The 18,824-nt window shown below is 31.5% G+C and overlaps 1 protein-coding gene across 1 annotated transcript in view; it reads right to left on the bottom strand.

The window, feature by feature from the left end:
• Positions 1–1,128: 1,128 nt before the first annotated feature.
• Positions 1,129–18,824, bottom strand: part of LOC134724827 (meiotic recombination protein DMC1/LIM15 homolog) — a 48,093-nt gene continuing 30,397 nt past the window's right edge. The window contains exons 11-14 of the mRNA XM_063588110.1: positions 18,341–18,455; positions 5,610–5,670; positions 3,312–3,428; positions 1,129–2,382 (exon numbers count right to left, since the gene is read on the bottom strand). Coding sequence (XP_063444180.1) covers positions 2,313–2,382; positions 3,312–3,428; positions 5,610–5,670; positions 18,341–18,455 — 363 coding nt within the window. The 3' untranslated portion in view covers positions 1,129–2,312. The remainder of the gene's footprint in view (positions 2,383–3,311; positions 3,429–5,609; positions 5,671–18,340; positions 18,456–18,824) is intronic.

The following is an 18,824-nucleotide window of genomic DNA, read 5'->3' as shown; positions in this document are numbered from 1 at the left end:
TTTAGAGAATTGCTAGGACAAACTGCTGTAGTAGTATTATTATTGACGAAATAAAATTCCATGGGCATAACTCCTAAAAAGAATAAAATTATAATTTGTTCAGTTGGGTATAATAATACAAATACTGTTAACTAGTATAAAACAACACTATATAAATAACATATAGCTGAGAGGGTGATAGAGCAGATTGGTACCCCGAGAAAACATTGTCAACCGCGGCGAAACCAAGGTTGACAATGCCTTTTCAAGGGGTTCCAATCTGCTCTATCACCCTCTCAGCTATGTGTTATTCAATTTATTATACTGAATGTTCTGTTATTACTGTCGATTTTTTAAAATTCAAAGTAATAAACTGTGACATCTTGTACATAATCATCTGTATTTAATAAAGCGCACACTTGATCAAACGTCTCCGTGAAGGGTAATATAGTATTTGCCATAGGATAGTATCGTATTGGATAAAGCGCACACTTGATCTAGTGTCTCTGTGAAAGGTGATAGAGTATTTGTCATAGGATAGAGTCGTATTTAATAAAGCGCACACTTGATCAAGCGTCTCCATGAAGGGTAATAGAGTAAATGGACACCCTTGTATTAGCCAATCAAAATCTGGCATTTTTACATGAAGTATAATAAAAACGTTTATAATGTTGAAGGTATACAGAAATCTTATGAACGGTTAGGCAGTTTATGTACTACTCATGGCACCATGTTTATTGAAAACCATTCAAGCTGAAGTTAACCAAATGCTTCGGTAGAAAATGAAGGTTTATGTATTCAACAATTGTCTCTTGAGTATCTGCAGAATTCTATACTTATTGGGTCCTCCTCTTATTCTTTCCTGATGTTCATTGATGGAACATATATAATTCTTACAAAACATTGACTAACAAGAATTTTTTATTTAATTCATATAAATTGTCATTAAGGAATTTTTTTACAAATCTAGTTTTCCAAAAAAAATTATTTCTTGATGTTGGCCATCTTGATTAGTCTGTCAAGGAAAAAGATCACATGATTGTCAAATGGTGCCAAACAAGAGGACATTTAATGGAACAGTCAAGGCCAAGCAAGACATAAAAGGTGTTAAACAATAGTCTTAAATTTATTTTTTATTTGAACAAAAACAAAACAAAATTATGGCATGATCAACAAATATAGCAAGATATAAATAACAGTATCAAAATATAACAGTAACAGAACAATATCACATTCATGGATCAGTATTTTTTTCAACAATAAAAATCTAAAATAGTTTTAGACTATTCAACAATTCAACTTATTTACAAGTTTCAACAGGTTTCTATCACAGATATTGATGACGCTTTGTCTATAAAATATAACACACTCACTGTTTCATCATTCACACAATCTAACAATTATAATAATGCTCAGCAATAGTAATCATAATATATACAATAATAAGAAGAAGAATATACATTCTTACATAAGATAGATTGAAAGATAGTAAGGTTATCTCACAAAGCAAAGTTTTCAGAATATTTACACCACTCACTTCAAAAAATAACACATGCACTCACTGTTTCACCATTCACACAAACTAACAGTTGTAATGCTCAGCAATAGTAATCATAATATATACAATAATAAGAATACACAATCATACATAAAACAAATTGACAGATAGACAGGTTATCTCACAAAGCAAAGTTCTCAGAATTTTTACACCACTCACTTACAAAAAATACATACTAACACCTCTGACATACATCACTAGTAAATTATGGTTTAAAGATAATTCTTGATTAAAATTAAATGGAAAAGAAAAAGAAACAGATTTTGTAAGTTCTCACTTCATTCCTATGCCAGGCACATCCATTTTATTTGAAACACACTTGGCAAGATGTGAATAATGTTATCAAATACTTAACAATCTGAGATGGTTTCATTAAAATCTATTTTTAAAAGTTTCAATGAATTGACAGTTGAGGGAAGATGAGAGGCAAATCAATGAACAAACAGTAACACACAACACTAATATACACTTGGCTGTTGTGAAAAGGGGTACATTGATTATACAATTGTAATAGTATTGTGTGCATGACTTATGTTAAGACCTTTTAAAGTAAAAGAATTGCATAATAAATATATTATTAATCATAAACAGATAACAAATAAAAAGGAGACAATTTTGCATTGAACACATATCTCATCATTATCAAACTTTTGTGATAACAGATTTACCACTTTTAACCTTTTTTTATTTGTACTCAATTAAATCAAACAAGAGCATAGTGTTTATAAGACTGTAATGTACACATTGCCACATTTGTTTCCAATAGAACAGATCATTATTCCTTTGCATCAGCAATTCCTCCAGCAGTAATGGCAAAGGTGGCTTCATTTTCTGGTAAATCAGGACTGAAAGTGACCAAATTTACATTATTTACCATGATTAAAGTTTAATATTATTTATAATCTATCCTTCACACTTTTACCCTTTCTTCCATAATGACGCCTTTTGGTGCCTCAGATGAAACGCTTTGTTCTGGAGAAATCTGTGTTAGATTTTACCAAAGTTATATTCAAAATAAGAAGTATAAATTTGTGAATAACTGGCGTAAATTGCTTATTTTAATATCTAACTGACCAAATTATATATATTAAACTAGTCAATATTTCATAAATGTAAGCTTATTTTCAACATTTTATTGAAAAATCCTATGCAAAAAAGTATATAAAAAATTGTCATGGAGGAAAGGGTTAAGGCCTGCTTACGGTGACCTATAGTTGTTAATGTTTTTGTCATTTTGGTCTTTTTTAGATAGTTGTCTCATTGGCAATCATACCACATCTTCTTTTTTATAATTTCAACTCAAAAACCTCACCACAAGCGGAAACACTTTATAACTCCTTTGCCAACAGAGTCACAAAAAAGAGCCCTTAAATCTTCAAATCAAAAAGGTTATTGCCAATCTAATGCAACAGATATAAATCCTATATTTTAAAAAATCTGTGGCTCTAAATAGCTTTTTACACACAATTTCAGACTATTAATCATAGTTTGTCTGTCCCACTTCAGGTTAAAGTTTTTGGTTAAGGTAGCTTTTGATGAAGTTGAATTCCAATCAACCTGAAACTTAGCACACATGTTCCCTATGGTATATTCTTTCTAATTTAAATGTTAATTAGAATTTTGCCCCAAATTTCACTGTCCACTGAACATAGAAAATGATAGTATGAGTGGGGCATCCGTGTACTATTGACACATTCCTGTTTTCTCAGATTTCAAATATATTACCTTAAAATGCATATTTATCTCTATAATTAAAAGTAAACAAAAATATAACCTGTCATATATTTTAGCAACCCTAGTTTCTCCTCTTCCTTTACGTAAACTTATTCTAGTGGTTGAAGCATGAGCTAAAATATTTCCACCAATAGGTTTCTTTGGATCAACTTGAAAACTGAAATAGAAATCATCAGGTATTGAAACATGAATCTTTTATTGACAGGGTTTCAGCTAGGATTTTGAGGGCTTTTGCGTGTGATAAAAATCAGCCTTTTTTTTTATAATAGCAAGGGGTCTATGATGTTTATTAAACTAGCGATACATATATGTCCAAGTCCTTCAAGGACTAGTTTAGGATCTTTGAAGACTTTTGGATTGCTAATGTAGGCAGTTATTGGCAATATTAAAAGGAATTGACTAATGTGATGCTAAGATATGAAGCTAAGAACAGGGATCTGGTAATATGGTTCACAACTTCACTTCAGTTATTTTCAGAGCACACCCCTGATCAACAAAAGTTGGGTGCCTCAGTCTATATTTTAAACCACTGCACAAATGTACTTGTAACGACTTTTTCACTTCACAATCATTTATATCCTTGAAAATACGTTTAAATATCTATTTGGAATCAATTTCTTTAATATTGGATTGAAGGATCTGCATCTATACTTAATGTGACGATTCTAATGACTGTAGATCACGTTTACTTTCGATTTTTAAACGAAATGAAATGAAAACGGGAAGTGACAATAGAATAATAATTTCAGAATAAAACCGGATTCATCTACGAACTTTTACGCATGCGCAATACATAGAACAGGAAGCACCTGTTTGCAAGTGAAAATATTTATGTTTTGAATAAAGTTCATTCTTTTTAATCGAAGTTGTCGAAAGATTTTGATGAATATTTATGTAAAGTATGACGAAAAAACGTTAAAATGACGAAACTACGACAAGCAAACTGCAAATTATGATCGTAAGGGAAATATTGAAATTAAAATAAAGTTGAAATGTCCGGGAAGATATTTATCAATTTTGTTTACATAAATGACGAAAATACGACGGAATTGTGAGAAATGATTAAAATGAAATGCTGACTGACTGATTTAACTTTAATAGATTATTAAGATGGTCATTTATGAGGTTTTATAATAATAATTAAGGGATTAGTGACCCATCTGATTGGCGATAGGCGGATTACTTGTCATCACAACTTTTAACACCTTTGGTAAACGTTAATTACCTGAGGGTCATAAACTTGTCAGAAACATAAAGACAGGTAGAATTCAAGTAATTTGATGTGTAAATATTTTTACACTTTCCAAATTTAAGTGACGAAATTGATATGAAAAATTTTCGTCATTTTGAAAACCTTTTCGTAAAATACGAAAGTGACGAGCGCTAGCAAAATCACTGTTTATTGATAAGTAACAATCGGATTAGTATAACCACAGAAACTAATGGGTGTGGTTTTTTTTGTTTTTTTTTACAAAAATTGATTTATGTTATGCCAATGATTTGACTCATTGTTAAATCATTAAAATGTAAAGTGGTTTATTTTTGTTTGAATATTTATTTTTTGGGGGACAAACCTGTTTGCAAGTTGTTTTGGGGGACAAACCTGTTATTACATATTTTTATCATTAGGAAATTTCCTCTTTGATATTTTTTTTCTTTCAATTTTACAAGAAAATATATGTAGTAAAATAAGCATAAAAAAACTGCCCTTACTTACATGATTTTTTTCTTAAACCAAAAGTGTCATTACTTTTAGTTTGTTAAAGACAAAGTAGATAATTAGGTAAAATGAGTCAATTCAACCCTGGGATCTATGCAACTAGTTAGGGGTACTACTTGTACAAGTAATTTTTATTTACTTGAAGAAGTAAATAAAAAAATTATTCAAACATAATAATTTACTTCTGTAAGTAAATTATAATGTTTGAATAATCTCCCCTTCATTTTCTTTTAAAATTTACTTATACATCTTCAAGTTTTAGATACTGAGAATTGCAATGAATTACCTTCTTATTTGATTAACAACTGAAACTGACAAAGGGGGTTTGTCTTGAAATATGTGAATCTAATATCTTGCCTTTAATAGCATCTGGTGGATAGTTATCTCATTGGCAATCATATAAAATTTACTCATTTTTATAGATATTGAGTTATCATCCTTTTTTCGGCACATGTGATAAAATTCGAATTACTTTGACTAGTAGAAGTCCAGGCAAAATAAATTGTGAACTCTTAAGTCTGAAGTTTTCTCACTAACAAAACATTATGAGTTGTAAAAACTATTGAATGTTTTTTTCTATGTCAAATTATTTTTCATTGATCAAATATAAATACATACGATAATGCTGCTCCTGGGTCAGAAGTCATCTGATTGGTTATAAACACTGCCACATTATACTCTGAAATAAAAAAGCATGTTTATATTAAATGTTAGGGGTACTTCCCTATTGTTGTTTTAAACTAAGAATGTGCAATAAAGCCACAAAATTATTCCTATTTCCTTAAAAACAATTGCTTTACTAGTGTTTTCTACTATTATATCATGTATATAGATCTGTGCTAAATTCAAAAATGATGTTACACTTCAGTAAAAAATGCTTATGGAAATCTCCATCTATTTTATCAAATCTTATAATAGAAATAAAGTCTTTTAAAGATGTGCCTCTGATTTCAAATTTTGTTTACAATAATCAAGAATCAAAAAGTCTGGTTTTAGCAATTTTTGTTTACACATTTCTCAGTGAAAAAATATCTCAAATTTCAACTGTCCCAAACAAAATTACTTTTTCATATTTTGATCATCTGCAAAGGCTAAAATACAATACTGCACAAAATATGAGTATAAGACAACTATTCTATAAAAAAAAACATGTGAAACAGTGAGCTGCTTCTCACTGATCCCTACCCAAATATATCGGTATCAAAACAAAAGGTTGTCGAGTGATGAATCTGAAAACTCATCACAAAGTATAACTAACTTATATAAACCATGAAACTAAATTTCAGAAATACTTGTATTGTAGTTAAAAAAAAATTGACCAAAATTTTCAACTTGTCTACTCATGTGTTAAATAATTTTAAGTGACAGTTCAGTGATGATGCTCAAAAAGCATTACACAGTATACTGTGGATTCATTATTATTCATTGAATAAAAACTTTTGTGGATTTCATGGGTACATGGAAACTACGGATTTAAATGTTCAACGAATTGCAAATTTGATGCATGATTAAATCCAAACTTTTTGAAAACCATGAAAAACCATCAAATATCCACAATTATGCATGTTTTCCCCACAAAGAAATGGTACCCTGGCACTATAATAATTGAATCCACAGTAGCTGACTTAAATAAACCCTAAAATCAAATTTCAGAAATCTTTATGATGTAGTTCCTGAGAAATACTAACAGAGGTACAACAGTATACCCCCACTTTTTTTAAAGCAGGGGTATATCAATGATCATTTTTGCTTTTAAAAATATATTAATGAGTGGCTGTAAACTTTCATTTAAATGTTCTTTGTAGATCTGTCATATTTTTGTTTATAACGAGAAACTTTTGGAAAAGTTAACGACGGAAGACATTGACAAGTGATGAGAAAATCACATTTGGTTCTTTGGCCCAAGTGAGCTAAAAAGGAGATATTATCTTGATGTGTATGTATTTGTCCAAAAAAGATCTAGGGGTATGATTAGAATAAGGTTATTTGATCTTCATAATTCAAGTAGTATAGATCATATTTTAAGTTTATTTTTACAAAATTCAATAAAATACAAAAATGTCAACATTTACAGCAAATAAAATTTACCAACAAAACTATATTTAATTCATTTTTAAGAAAATAATCAATATATCCTATTCTCTTGTATAATCAGGTCATTGAAATGTTTATAGATATGATATGGGTGATGTCCTTTAAATAGAAATTGATTACATTGTTCAGGCTGAACAACTTCAGGTATCAACATGGTCTTTAATAATGCACTGGGAAAAATAGACAACCATACACAGATATGAATTATGAAGTGACTTGTTAACATACTATATAGTAAAAAATCATTTCTGTAGATCACCGAAAGGGGAAGTGGTCTAGAACACAGTATTATTTTATTTAGGGGGTTCACTATACACGCAAATATTTATTAGTCTTCATTTCAAGGTTAATCGAGCAAATCTTATTAAATAAGGCTTTTTACAGTTTTTTTTACTTTACTACGGGCTCATAAGGATCTTAAATCTGATTTTATTGCTGTGTCCACAATAGACACAGCAATATTATTCTACGTATTTCACCTGTATCGGTTTGGACAATTCCATGGACTATTCCATACACACACCATTATGCTAAAGGGGTTTTCATATGTCATGTCAAGATGATATAGGCTATTTACCGTTGTTTGCCACTAAAATAAATCTGGTAAAGTCACTTTTATGAAAAACCAATATAAATATAGTTAACATATTTATATATTTAATCTAACTGTTTTCATTGACCCGACTGTTTTAATGACAACACACACCTAAAATTCGTTTTGGTCTATTCCAATACATTTGCGCGGGAAATATTCATCAGAGACTTAATTTTAATGGACGTTCATTTGGAAAATTTTACTATCTATTTTATGTGAACAATTGTCATATGTGTATGTGTTTCGTACATTTAAAGGATCAACGTTATTTAAATTCCGTATATCGTCATTTGACATCAGGTTTGTACGCATTTATAATCTCTTCTCTAGTGTATAATCTAAACTGAAGGCCGCGAAGGGTCACATGTCACGATGACACGTGCTGCACAATCCCACACATTTCAACGAACAAAAAAGTTACTATTGAATAGACTTTATCAGCTGTTTATAGACATCTATATGCATTTCATCCCCTAATGTCAGTCATGATAAGGCAACAACCATTTGATTTTCGGGGGGGGGGGGGGGGGGGGGGGGGGGGGGGGGGGGGCGGCTTAGTCCATAAATTTAAGCAGTCTTTAATAGCCATTCAGTGATTACAAGCACTTTGATTATCATTCTAGGGTTATGCCCTTTCACAAATGGAAAAATTTCTCAAGTTTGTCTCAACTAAATTTAGTGAAATGTGTATATAATGCTTATTACCTCTAAACTCAGTTTAAGTTCAATTTTTGGCAGCTTCACTTTATGTACCTTTTTAACATTATATGCTAGCGGGGCTGCGCATCATCACCATGATTGTATGACATTTATATTTTAATACTTTGTTTTATTAAAATGAGTAGTTGAATAATTATTGTTGCAAACTCCAGTAGAAATTTGATTTGAGATCATTTTTATACGACCGCAAAAATTGAAAACATTTTGGTTGTACATTGGTATCACGTTTGCGTCATCCTCTTCATCCAAAGACATTTGGTTTTCGCACTCTAACTTAAGTTAAAGTCAATAGAAATATATGAAATTTAGACACAAGGTTTATGACCATGATAGGAAGGCTGGGATTGATTTTGGGTATTTTGGTCTCAACAGTTTAGGAAAAAGGGCCCAAATTTATTAGCATTGTTCTTGGTTTTTGCTTTATAACTCAAGTATTATTTAAACACAAATCTATGATTTTTTAACATAAGGTCTATGGCCACACAAGGAGGGTTGGAATAGATTTTGGTAGTTTTAGTCCCAACAGTGTAGGATTTAGGAACCAAAAACAAGTCCCAAATAAGCATTTTTCTTGGTTTATTTAACAATACCTTTAGGCCACGGTTTTTTAATTTGTTGGTTTACGGATTTTTCGCATAAAAAAGTCGGGTCGGTCGGTCGGAAAAAAAAAGAAAAAAAATATCTTTCAAAACAGAAAAAATATGCAAAATAAATATATATTTCACCTTACTAACAAAACGTTTGTGTTATCTGCTGTTTTGTCATCATTTCTTAACATTAAGTTCGATGAAATATTATTGATCAGTGATCATGAACATCGCATGACATCGTTTAATAAATTCCTGTAAAAAAGGGGGTTGCACGGACAAAGACGAAATTAAATCGTCATTTCACAAACAAGAAAAACAGATTCGCGTAGCTTTCAATAAATTCCAGAAAACTTGGTGAATAATGATCTTCAAGCACAAAAACTGATAAAGAAAAAAAATATAAAAACGTCGTACAAAAATAAGTTTCGACACACGCGTCGAAAAACGTAAATAGACTCGTCCACTGGAAAAACGACAATATCGGGTTAATCAGTTATCATGCAATCTGGTTTTTATCCCAATGATCGATATTTTTTGTTATCTTTGAAACAAGAAAATTTCAAATGATTTGTTAATATTCAGTACTTTAATTGATGTATTCCACCTGTCCACATTTCTCTGAGATGATGCATCTTACGGACTGATGACAAATAAGGGAAACGAACTTATTTTGTAATTGGTTTTAAACACGTGCACAGGTTTCGTTCCGCAAAATTATTTGCGCAATAGACATTTCAAGGTCAGTTATAATTGATTTGTCTATTTTTAGAAACGTAAATTGGAAGTTTTATTTTTCACAAAAGAAAGTGTTATCAACTTTGTTAATGATTAATGCATTTCATTTCATAATAGAAGAAAATTTTAATTATTTTTCAGGGATAATGCATTTATAAGGGTCGGCGGGAATAAAAAACGTGAAAAGTCAATTTTATTTTTATTTTGAAAATCGGCAAAATCGGGTCGGCGGATCCGTAAACCAACAAATAAAAAAACCGTGGCCTTAGCATATGTTAATAGAAATCTATAAAGGTTTATGACCACAAAAGGAAGGTTTGGATTATTTTTGGGAGTTTTGGTCCCAAGGAATAAGGGGCCAAAATTAAACTTTGTTTGCTTTCATAAAAAAAAATAATTATTGTGCTTCTTTGATATGCCAAATCTAACCGAGTTAAGATTCTTAATTTTTGGTCCTGTTTTTAAATTGATCTACATCAGAGACATATATCCACGAGAATCTCATTCTGGGCCGCGATCTTTAACGGGATTTCACGGAGTTGCCAACATATGTGTATATATGTCTCTGTCTACATTAAGGTCCAAAGGGTCCAAAATTAAAATTAGCTTGATTTAAAAAAAAAAAATATTTTTGGGGTTCTTATATATGATGAGTCTTAACATGTACTTAGATTTTTGATTATGGGCCCAGTTTTCAAGTTGGTCCCAATGGGGGTCAAAAATTATTATACTAAGTATTGTGCAATAGCAAGAAATTTTCAATTGCACAGTATTCTGCAATAGCAAGAAATCTTCAATTGCACAGTATTGTTCAATAGCAAGAAATGTTCAATTGCACATAATTGCACAATAGCATGAAATCTCCAATTGCACAGTATTGTGCAAAAGCAAGAAATTTTTAATTGCACTGTATTGCACAATAGCAAGAAATATCTAATTGCACAATATTGCGCAATAGCAAGAAATTTTTAATTGCACAGTATTGCCAATAGCCAGGAATATTCAATTGCACAGTATTGTCCCGTTTTCAAATTGGTCTACATTAAGATCCAAAGGGTCAAAAATTGAACTTTTTCATTTCAACAAAAATTGAATATATGGGGTTCTTCAATATGCCAAATATAACCGTGTATTTAGATTTTTAATATTTGGGCCTGGTTATCAAATTGGTCCACATGGAGGTCTAAAGGGTCTAAAATTAAACATTATTTGATTTCATCAAAAATTGAATTCTTCAGGTTCTATGATATTCTGAATTTAACCATGTATTTAGATTTTGGATATTGGACCAAAATAGATAAATGTCCAATTTAAAATTTTTAAGTTGAGGTTCTTAATAGACCACATTCAATCTGTGTCAGAAACCTATGTTGTGTCAACTATTTAACCACAATCCAAATTCAGAGCTGTATCCAGCTTGAATGTTGTGTCCATACTAGCCCCAACCGTTCAGGTTTCCAGTAAATGTTAATTACTACACTTGCATACCACAACAAATACTGTATTGGTACATGTATCACTTATATTTGTATCCATATAACAAAACAAAAAATGAAAAGGAATAATTTTGCAATACCTTTTGAGTACTAAATAGCTTTTTTGGTATTTAGACATATTAAGACTTATTAAGTAGATGTTGATGATATCTGCTTGACATGCTTCAAATTCTATCAGATTACTTTTGGAGCAGTTATGAGTCTTTGAAGCATGCTCACAAAGGTTCTTTTGGTGAAATCATTTTTATATTGGTCAAAATTTGTCTGTGCTTCGACCAGCTTTGGAGGAGATATAAAGAATTGATATAAATCAGCACAGAGGTTTTAACTTCCTCTCTTATTTAGCCCCAATAATCATGTCAGACATAAGCCATTGTCATTACTTAAAACCAATAAATGTATTCTAATCTGAGGAAGAAATTCGACATTTTAACATAAAAATTTACTAATGATACTGAGATCCACCACAAAGTAATGTAAATAGAACCATACCAATAGTAAGCAAATACATATAAAAAAAGATGAGGTATGATTGCCAATGAGAAAATTCTCCACAAGAGACCAAATCGACACAGAAATTAACAATTGCTCTCCCAGCTACAAAATGTATCCAAAACCAAAGATGTAGAACATGATCTATCATAATCATTTGGTAACTAATGTAATTACTGTCTCCCCATGTCTGTATTGAACATAAAAAAAATTAAAATAAATAACACTCCTAATGCTCAGATCGGTTGTCACCGTGCAACACAGTTATTAGCACCATATAGGAAAAACATAGAACTTTATTGTCATAAGACACTGTCAAACATCCAAACATACTATCCACACTCATCTGTGTCCACACTTGTTGCTTAATAAAAAGGTATACAGTTGATAATTAATTACACTTTCAAATCTTAAAAATATGTTCAAGACCTGTATAAAGCCTGATGGTTTCATAAATTTTGTTTGCTTATTGTACTTAACATTAAATTTTATGTCATTACACATACTTATTATATATACAAAGTTGTGTGAAGAATCAGACTAGAAAAATTATTATGAATAATGAAACTGCAGGACACAATAAAGTATGTTTTGGATGTATGACAAAACTGACTTATATGTAGTTTGATAGATGAAGATCTTATTACAGGTATGTTAGTTTCATTCAACCATGCCAGACAGATACATTTTCAAGTAAATTATGGGTGTCTTATAATTAATTCAAGGTGTCCAACATACTTAAACTATCTAGTGAAAACAATAAGTGTACTTCAGTATCTTGTAAAGAGTCATCTCATTGGCAATCATACCACATCTTCCTTTTCTTATATAAAGGACCTTAAATGGGTTCTATAGATCAACACATACCGGTGACCTATAGTTGCTCAAATCAAAGTCTTCTGACCTCTCAAAGATTAATGTCTCACTGGAAATCAGACCACATCTTTCCAGCTGTCAACCAATCTGACAAGAGTCCAGTATTGGAGATTTTTGCAAGGATGGATTTTTATTTCAAAAGATTTGTACATAATAAGGATTGCATTTGACTGTCAAATGTATGAGACTGAAGACAATTTTCCTTTCATAGAAATGGAATCTCTAAAAAAACAAGAGGCTCTCAAGAGCCTGAATCGCTCACCTTAATTTTTTTTGTTAAATCTCTCATCAATGATTATTTTGGCTTTTCAATTTATTTAAATGTTCTTTAAATAGTCCTATTTTCTTCAAAAGCAAAAAAAAAAATCCTTTTCTCCTATGTTCTATTTTAGCCATAGGAGCTATGTTTCTTGACATACAAGGAAATAAGATTTTTTAAAGTAGGTCAACATGATGAACAAATTATGAAAAAAGTCTTTAAAGGGGAATAACTCCTTTAGGGGTCAATAGACAATTTTGGTCAAATTGACTTATTTGTAGATCTTACTTTGCTTAACATTTTTGCTATTAACAGTTTATCTGTATCTATAATAATATTCAAGATAATGACCAAAAACTGCAAAATTTCCTTAAAATTACCAATTAAGTGGCAGCAACCCAACAATGGGTTGTTTGATTCATCTGAAAATTTTAGAGCTGATAGATCTTGACCTAATGAACATTTTTAGCCCTTGTCAGATTTGCTCTAAATGCTTTCGTTTTTGAGATATAAGCCAAAAACTGCATTTGACCCCTATGTTCTATTTTTAGCAATGGCGACCATGTTTGTTGATAGATCAAAATTCGGATACAATTTATAAACTAGATACCCTAAGGAACATTCAGTTAAAGTTTGGAAGTATTTGGCCTGGTAGTTTCAGAGGAGAAGATTCTTGAAATAGTTTACGACGACAGACGACGGATGCCAAGTGGTGGCATAAGCTCACATGGCTATGCCAAGTGAGCAAAAAAAAAAATGGAAAAAAGGGGGGACTGCAAAGTTTAATCCTTGAATATATGTCACTGGATTGCACAAAAAGTCCAAATAATTTTCATTTTATATATGTATAGGCTATGGCATGCAGTACATACCTGTCAACCTCTGAAAATGAAAAGTCAGGGTATGACCTGCATTGAGAAAAAAAATGTCAGGTCATAACGCGTACGACATTTTGCGGGCTCAATTGAAGAACAAAAATATGTTTACATATAATTTATATAGTCAATATGTATATAAAACAGTTAGAACATGTATACAAGTTTATTTCAGACTATTGTTATATTCCATAGTAGCAGACTTGGCATTCTTTAAAAGAACTGCACTTGGTTTCAGTTAATAGCAATGCAAATGTGTATTCATTTTAAAAGAAAGAAGAGCACACAGTGTATCCTTATTAAGATCAGCCCTAAACTCTGTAGCTATTTTCTTTACTAAAGAAAATGCCCTCTCACTGTCTGCATTGCTGTTTGGCAAAACCAGTAATGTTTTTTAGCAAGTTTTGACAAAACAAAAAATCTTGTGGCTTGTTAAGAAAAATGTCATGCAACTTGGACATTTCTCCCCAAAATGTACCAATGTCAGTTTCAGGGGGAGTGCAAAGTGGAAGTTCATCTAATGGGGTCAACTGATAGTCACTGAACTCATCTTGTAGCTTGTTGAAAATATCGTTACGTAGCTCAGGTAAACAAGTCCTACATTTTGACTTTTGGTTACATTGAAAAAGACCGATAAAACCGAAGGTCGTATTACTTCTAAATACCGGAAACAATTCCGGTCAGAAATCCGGGTGAAACGGGTAATGTTAGTAATTCCCGGGACCCGCCGGGTAAAGAAAAACTCCCGGGTGAGAGGTGAAAATAACGGGTGTCACCCGCAAAAAACGGGTGAGTTGACAGGTATGGCAGTAAACCTATACCATGTGGAGCTGGTGAAGCAGAAAAAGTAAACACTAAAGCTGACGTCTGGAGTTACAACTGCGAAGAAGAATTATGCTCTAGTCATCACAAAAAAACAAAAGGAACAGGTCATCATAAAGAATTATGTAATTTCTCCAGGTCACAGTGGCACCCATAACAACTATGATTTGTCAATAACTTGGTTTATATCAGGTTAACTAGTGTAAATGTGTATTCACGTGTTGTTTTTGTTTTTGTTTTTTTGTTGTTGTCTAAATGTACTTTAATCATTCTAATCATTTTCTGTGCTTTATTTTGTAATTCATTCATTTGATTGTATAGCTCAAATTTTGGGCACCATGATTGGTTAATAAAATTATCTATCTATCTATCTATCATAAAACTATTGACATAAAAAATTATAAACTGTCTACCCAAACAGAATGTGAAAAACATGGTCAACAGCTTTACTTGTACTGTCCCAATCATTTAAAGCCTTGCTGTGATGAATGTATTTCAAACAGTCATTCAACATGTTCAAAATGTACTGGAATAATAAGCTTAGCTAGTGTGGCATAGAAAACAGATATTGAAAAATATAAAGAATCTGCAGATAAAGATATCAACTCCATCTTATATCTCTTAGATAAAATGGTAAATAACAAATCAGCAAACATCAAAACTGGAGAACAACAATGTGAAGGCATAAAAAAAATAATTGTTGAAATTAGGAAGAAAATAAATAAATATTTGGGCTGCATGGAGGAGAAATGGCAAGTTTGATAAACAATTACCTATACCTGGTGAAGCCCACAGTGTTACACAGATCAATTGGAACACAATTGCAATACCTTACCCTAGAGAGAGCACCATTAAAGTCTTTAATATGGAATATGAAACTGTCACCAAAGTGTTAACATTTGACAGAGCATGCTGGGGATTATCATTCTCCAATAATTCTCTGGCAGTAGGTCTCAGTAATGATGAAATCCATATAATAGACTTGGAAGGAAATACACTGAAGTCTGTTAAAGACCAGAACAGACTACACTTATTTAATATTTTTTATTGTAATGAAAGAGTATACTATATGGACTTTAGAGGTCAAACAATGTACTGTGTTCATGTATCTGGTAAACATATCTGGCAAAGTGAACAAAGTTTAACGGGAGCATGGGGATTTTGTACAGATACTTATAATAACATTATTTTGGCAGACTGTTATGCTAGCAGAATAACAGTAATATCAAAAGATGGACAGAATAGTAAAGAACTAATTAGTAAAGAAGATGGACTACTGGCACTTAGGTTTATTTGTTTTAAACATAACGAGACATCAGGTTTTATATGTGATGTCGATGGTACATACTTAGCAAAATTCAATTTATCTTCTGGATAAAATATACACAGAGCAATCTATTGTTATTACTCGGCTATGAAACTGTAGAAGTTTAATTCAAACTGGGTTGATCATGATTTTTTTGTGTGTACTTAAATATACTGTGAATGGAAATGAAGGCAGTTTTCTAAATTTCTGTAATTTTTATGTATTGTTTAGTCGCCTCTCATTAATCTTCAAATAACATTGTTTTTACCCCCCCCCTTTAAGATAGAAGAGGGGCATTATGTTTTCTGGTCTGTGCGTCCGTCTGTCCCACTTCAGGTTAAAGTAACTGGTCGAGGTTGTTTTTGATGAAATTGAAGTCCAATCGACCTGAAACTTAGTATACATTAAATTGAGAATGGAAATGGGAAATGTGTCAGAGACAACACCCGACCATAGAAAAAACAACAGCAGAAGGTCACCAACAGGTCTTCAATGTAGCGAGAAATTCCCGTGGGAATTTTCCCCAAAGTGGGTCATCAGGTGCAAAAAGCGTCAATTTTGTCGATTTTTCATCCCTTCTCTTGACCCATAAAACCCAGGGTTGCTGGTTAAGGTATCCAGCTGTAGCCTGCGTGTATAGTGGACCCTAGTGAACAAATTGACTCCAACAGTGGTTAGGTCGGAGTGAATCTGATCTTGGTTCAGCAGTCTACAGAAGGTCATTTGGACCCAAAATGCAGAATTTCACGATTTTTGCCGATTTTTGACTTCGAATGGACCCAAAACCGGAAATAGTTGTTTCCTATGCGTATTTCAATAATAATAATGATCAGTAGTTATATGGCCGTGGGTTTGCACTATCTTTGCCAGTTTCATGCCTCTGAACTTCATGTGTAAGATACAGATGTGAAGCCTACCCCTCCAGAAAACCGAGTTTTAGCCAATTTCAATTTTCCAAGTCCATATTTGTGCTCAAAATTCTATTTATACATGAGAAACGTGAATATGGATAGCCTCAGGTTGACAGAACATGCATAACTTTTAAAATAGATATCATAAAGTCGACTTCTAAAAGTATGGAACGCCATTGGAGCCAAATAACGGTCACCGCATGGTAAGGGTTAATATCATTGAAAAAGCTCCAAATTATCTCCCTTTAGTGAAAAAATACATTTTTTTTGGCATTAACATTGAAATATCTTTTACAACTCACTGATAACCTATATTTTTTTTTATTATTTTTTGCAAATCTATTGTAAAATTTAAGCAATTTCTGTAATTTAGTTCTTTTTTATTTTAATATAACTTTTTTTTCTACTATTAGTTCAACAGAAAAAGTACCTCAACAAAAATGCATGCTTCTTTCAAAAAGCAAATTGTAAGCTTAAGGAGGCTCGAGGGTATAAAAATTTAAGAAAAAAATTAAACATTTGTTTTTCATTACAAATTTTATGTGTTACCTTTTGTAGTTGTTACTTTATAATATGGTACAAAAATCATTCAAAACAATCAATTCGTGTTGGCCCCAGATAACTTTTAAAATGTATACATCAGTGAAAAAGTTCCAAATTATCTCCCTTTGGTGGAAAAATGCCATTTTTTGGCTTTAAAATTGAAATATCTTTTTCAACTCATCGGTGACCTATATTTTTTAATATAATTTCCATATAAGCTGTACTTAAACAAAATTATTGTAAAATTTGGGCGATTTCTGTAATAAATTTCTTTTTTTATTTCGATATTAACTTTATTTCTCCTATAACTTCAACAGAAAAAAACCACTTTTACAAAAATGTATGCTTCCTTCGAAGGCAGATTGTGAGCGCAAATGAATGGTGACCCCACTTTTTTATTTTATGTTTCTATTAACTATAAGATAAAGTTCATTTATAGAAAAATATAGAGAAATCCTATATTAATGATTTAGACCCTTAAACCAATATTTTTATTTTATTTTTCCATTAAGTATAGGATAGTTTATTTAAAGCAAAAAATAGCAAAATCCTATAATTAAAAAAAATATACTGGGAGCCCCCTTGGAGTTGACTTAAATACATGCAAGAAGGTTAAATAGAACAATTTGCATCAAAGTTTTTTGCTATAGTTTTGATTTTTTCTTCTTTAATAGGTTAGGATAAGGGAATTTGGCGAAATTTGACAAAATCAGCTGGATTTTAACTAAATTAAGGACCTGTCACTGAAAACACATTTCCTCTTATACATTTTTTGAACAGATTTTGGTTTTACAGAAACAGTTTTACCTTTCGGAACTCAAATATATATCATCAAACAAATAAAATTTTGGTTCCTCTTTTATCCTTTATACAAACCTTTTGAACATTTATGGTATTTGCCCTGACATGTACAGTAAAAAAAAGTCTGTATCCTTTGATTACACGTATCGAATATTATCCGCATATATATGAATCATGAATTAAATGGCATCTATAAATTTTGAATATGCCATACTGAAATCACAATCCCCATACCTTCTGAGATTTTCTGAAGTCTTGATAACATTTGGGCTAGCTTCTGTTGTCTGTCTGCTAGTTCACCTCTGCCACTAAAGTCAACTCGGAACAAAGCCATAATGGAATCTACTATCTATATGAATAACAAAGAAACTAAGTTTTATTTATCGTTTGTATTTTGTGATGATGCTGGAACTTTTACTTTGTTATTTTTTATAATTTGGACTCTTTTTTTTATAGTATCAAACCTCAACAATATTGGTAATCATTGGTAAAATTTTTTTTTGCTAAAAAAAGAACTAGGTGCTGCAGAAAGGAACAAACAGTCCTTGAAAAGACAGTCTTCAGCTCATAGCTGCAATGTTATCCCTCTAAACTAAAAATGTTCTAAGATTGACTAACAGAAGAGTCTTACCAAAAGATTTTCAACAATAGACAATGTGAATGAAGTATCAATGATAACCATGAGATATCAGCTTAACCCTTTCACCGATTGCTGCCC

Source organism: Mytilus trossulus, chromosome 7 (genome assembly GCF_036588685.1).
Source record: "Mytilus trossulus isolate FHL-02 chromosome 7, PNRI_Mtr1.1.1.hap1, whole genome shotgun sequence".
In the NCBI taxonomy this organism is placed as follows: domain Eukaryota; kingdom Metazoa; phylum Mollusca; class Bivalvia; order Mytilida; family Mytilidae; genus Mytilus; species Mytilus trossulus.
The sequence above is the reverse complement of the archived record's forward strand: the minus strand, read 5'-3'. Positions and strand labels throughout refer to the sequence as shown.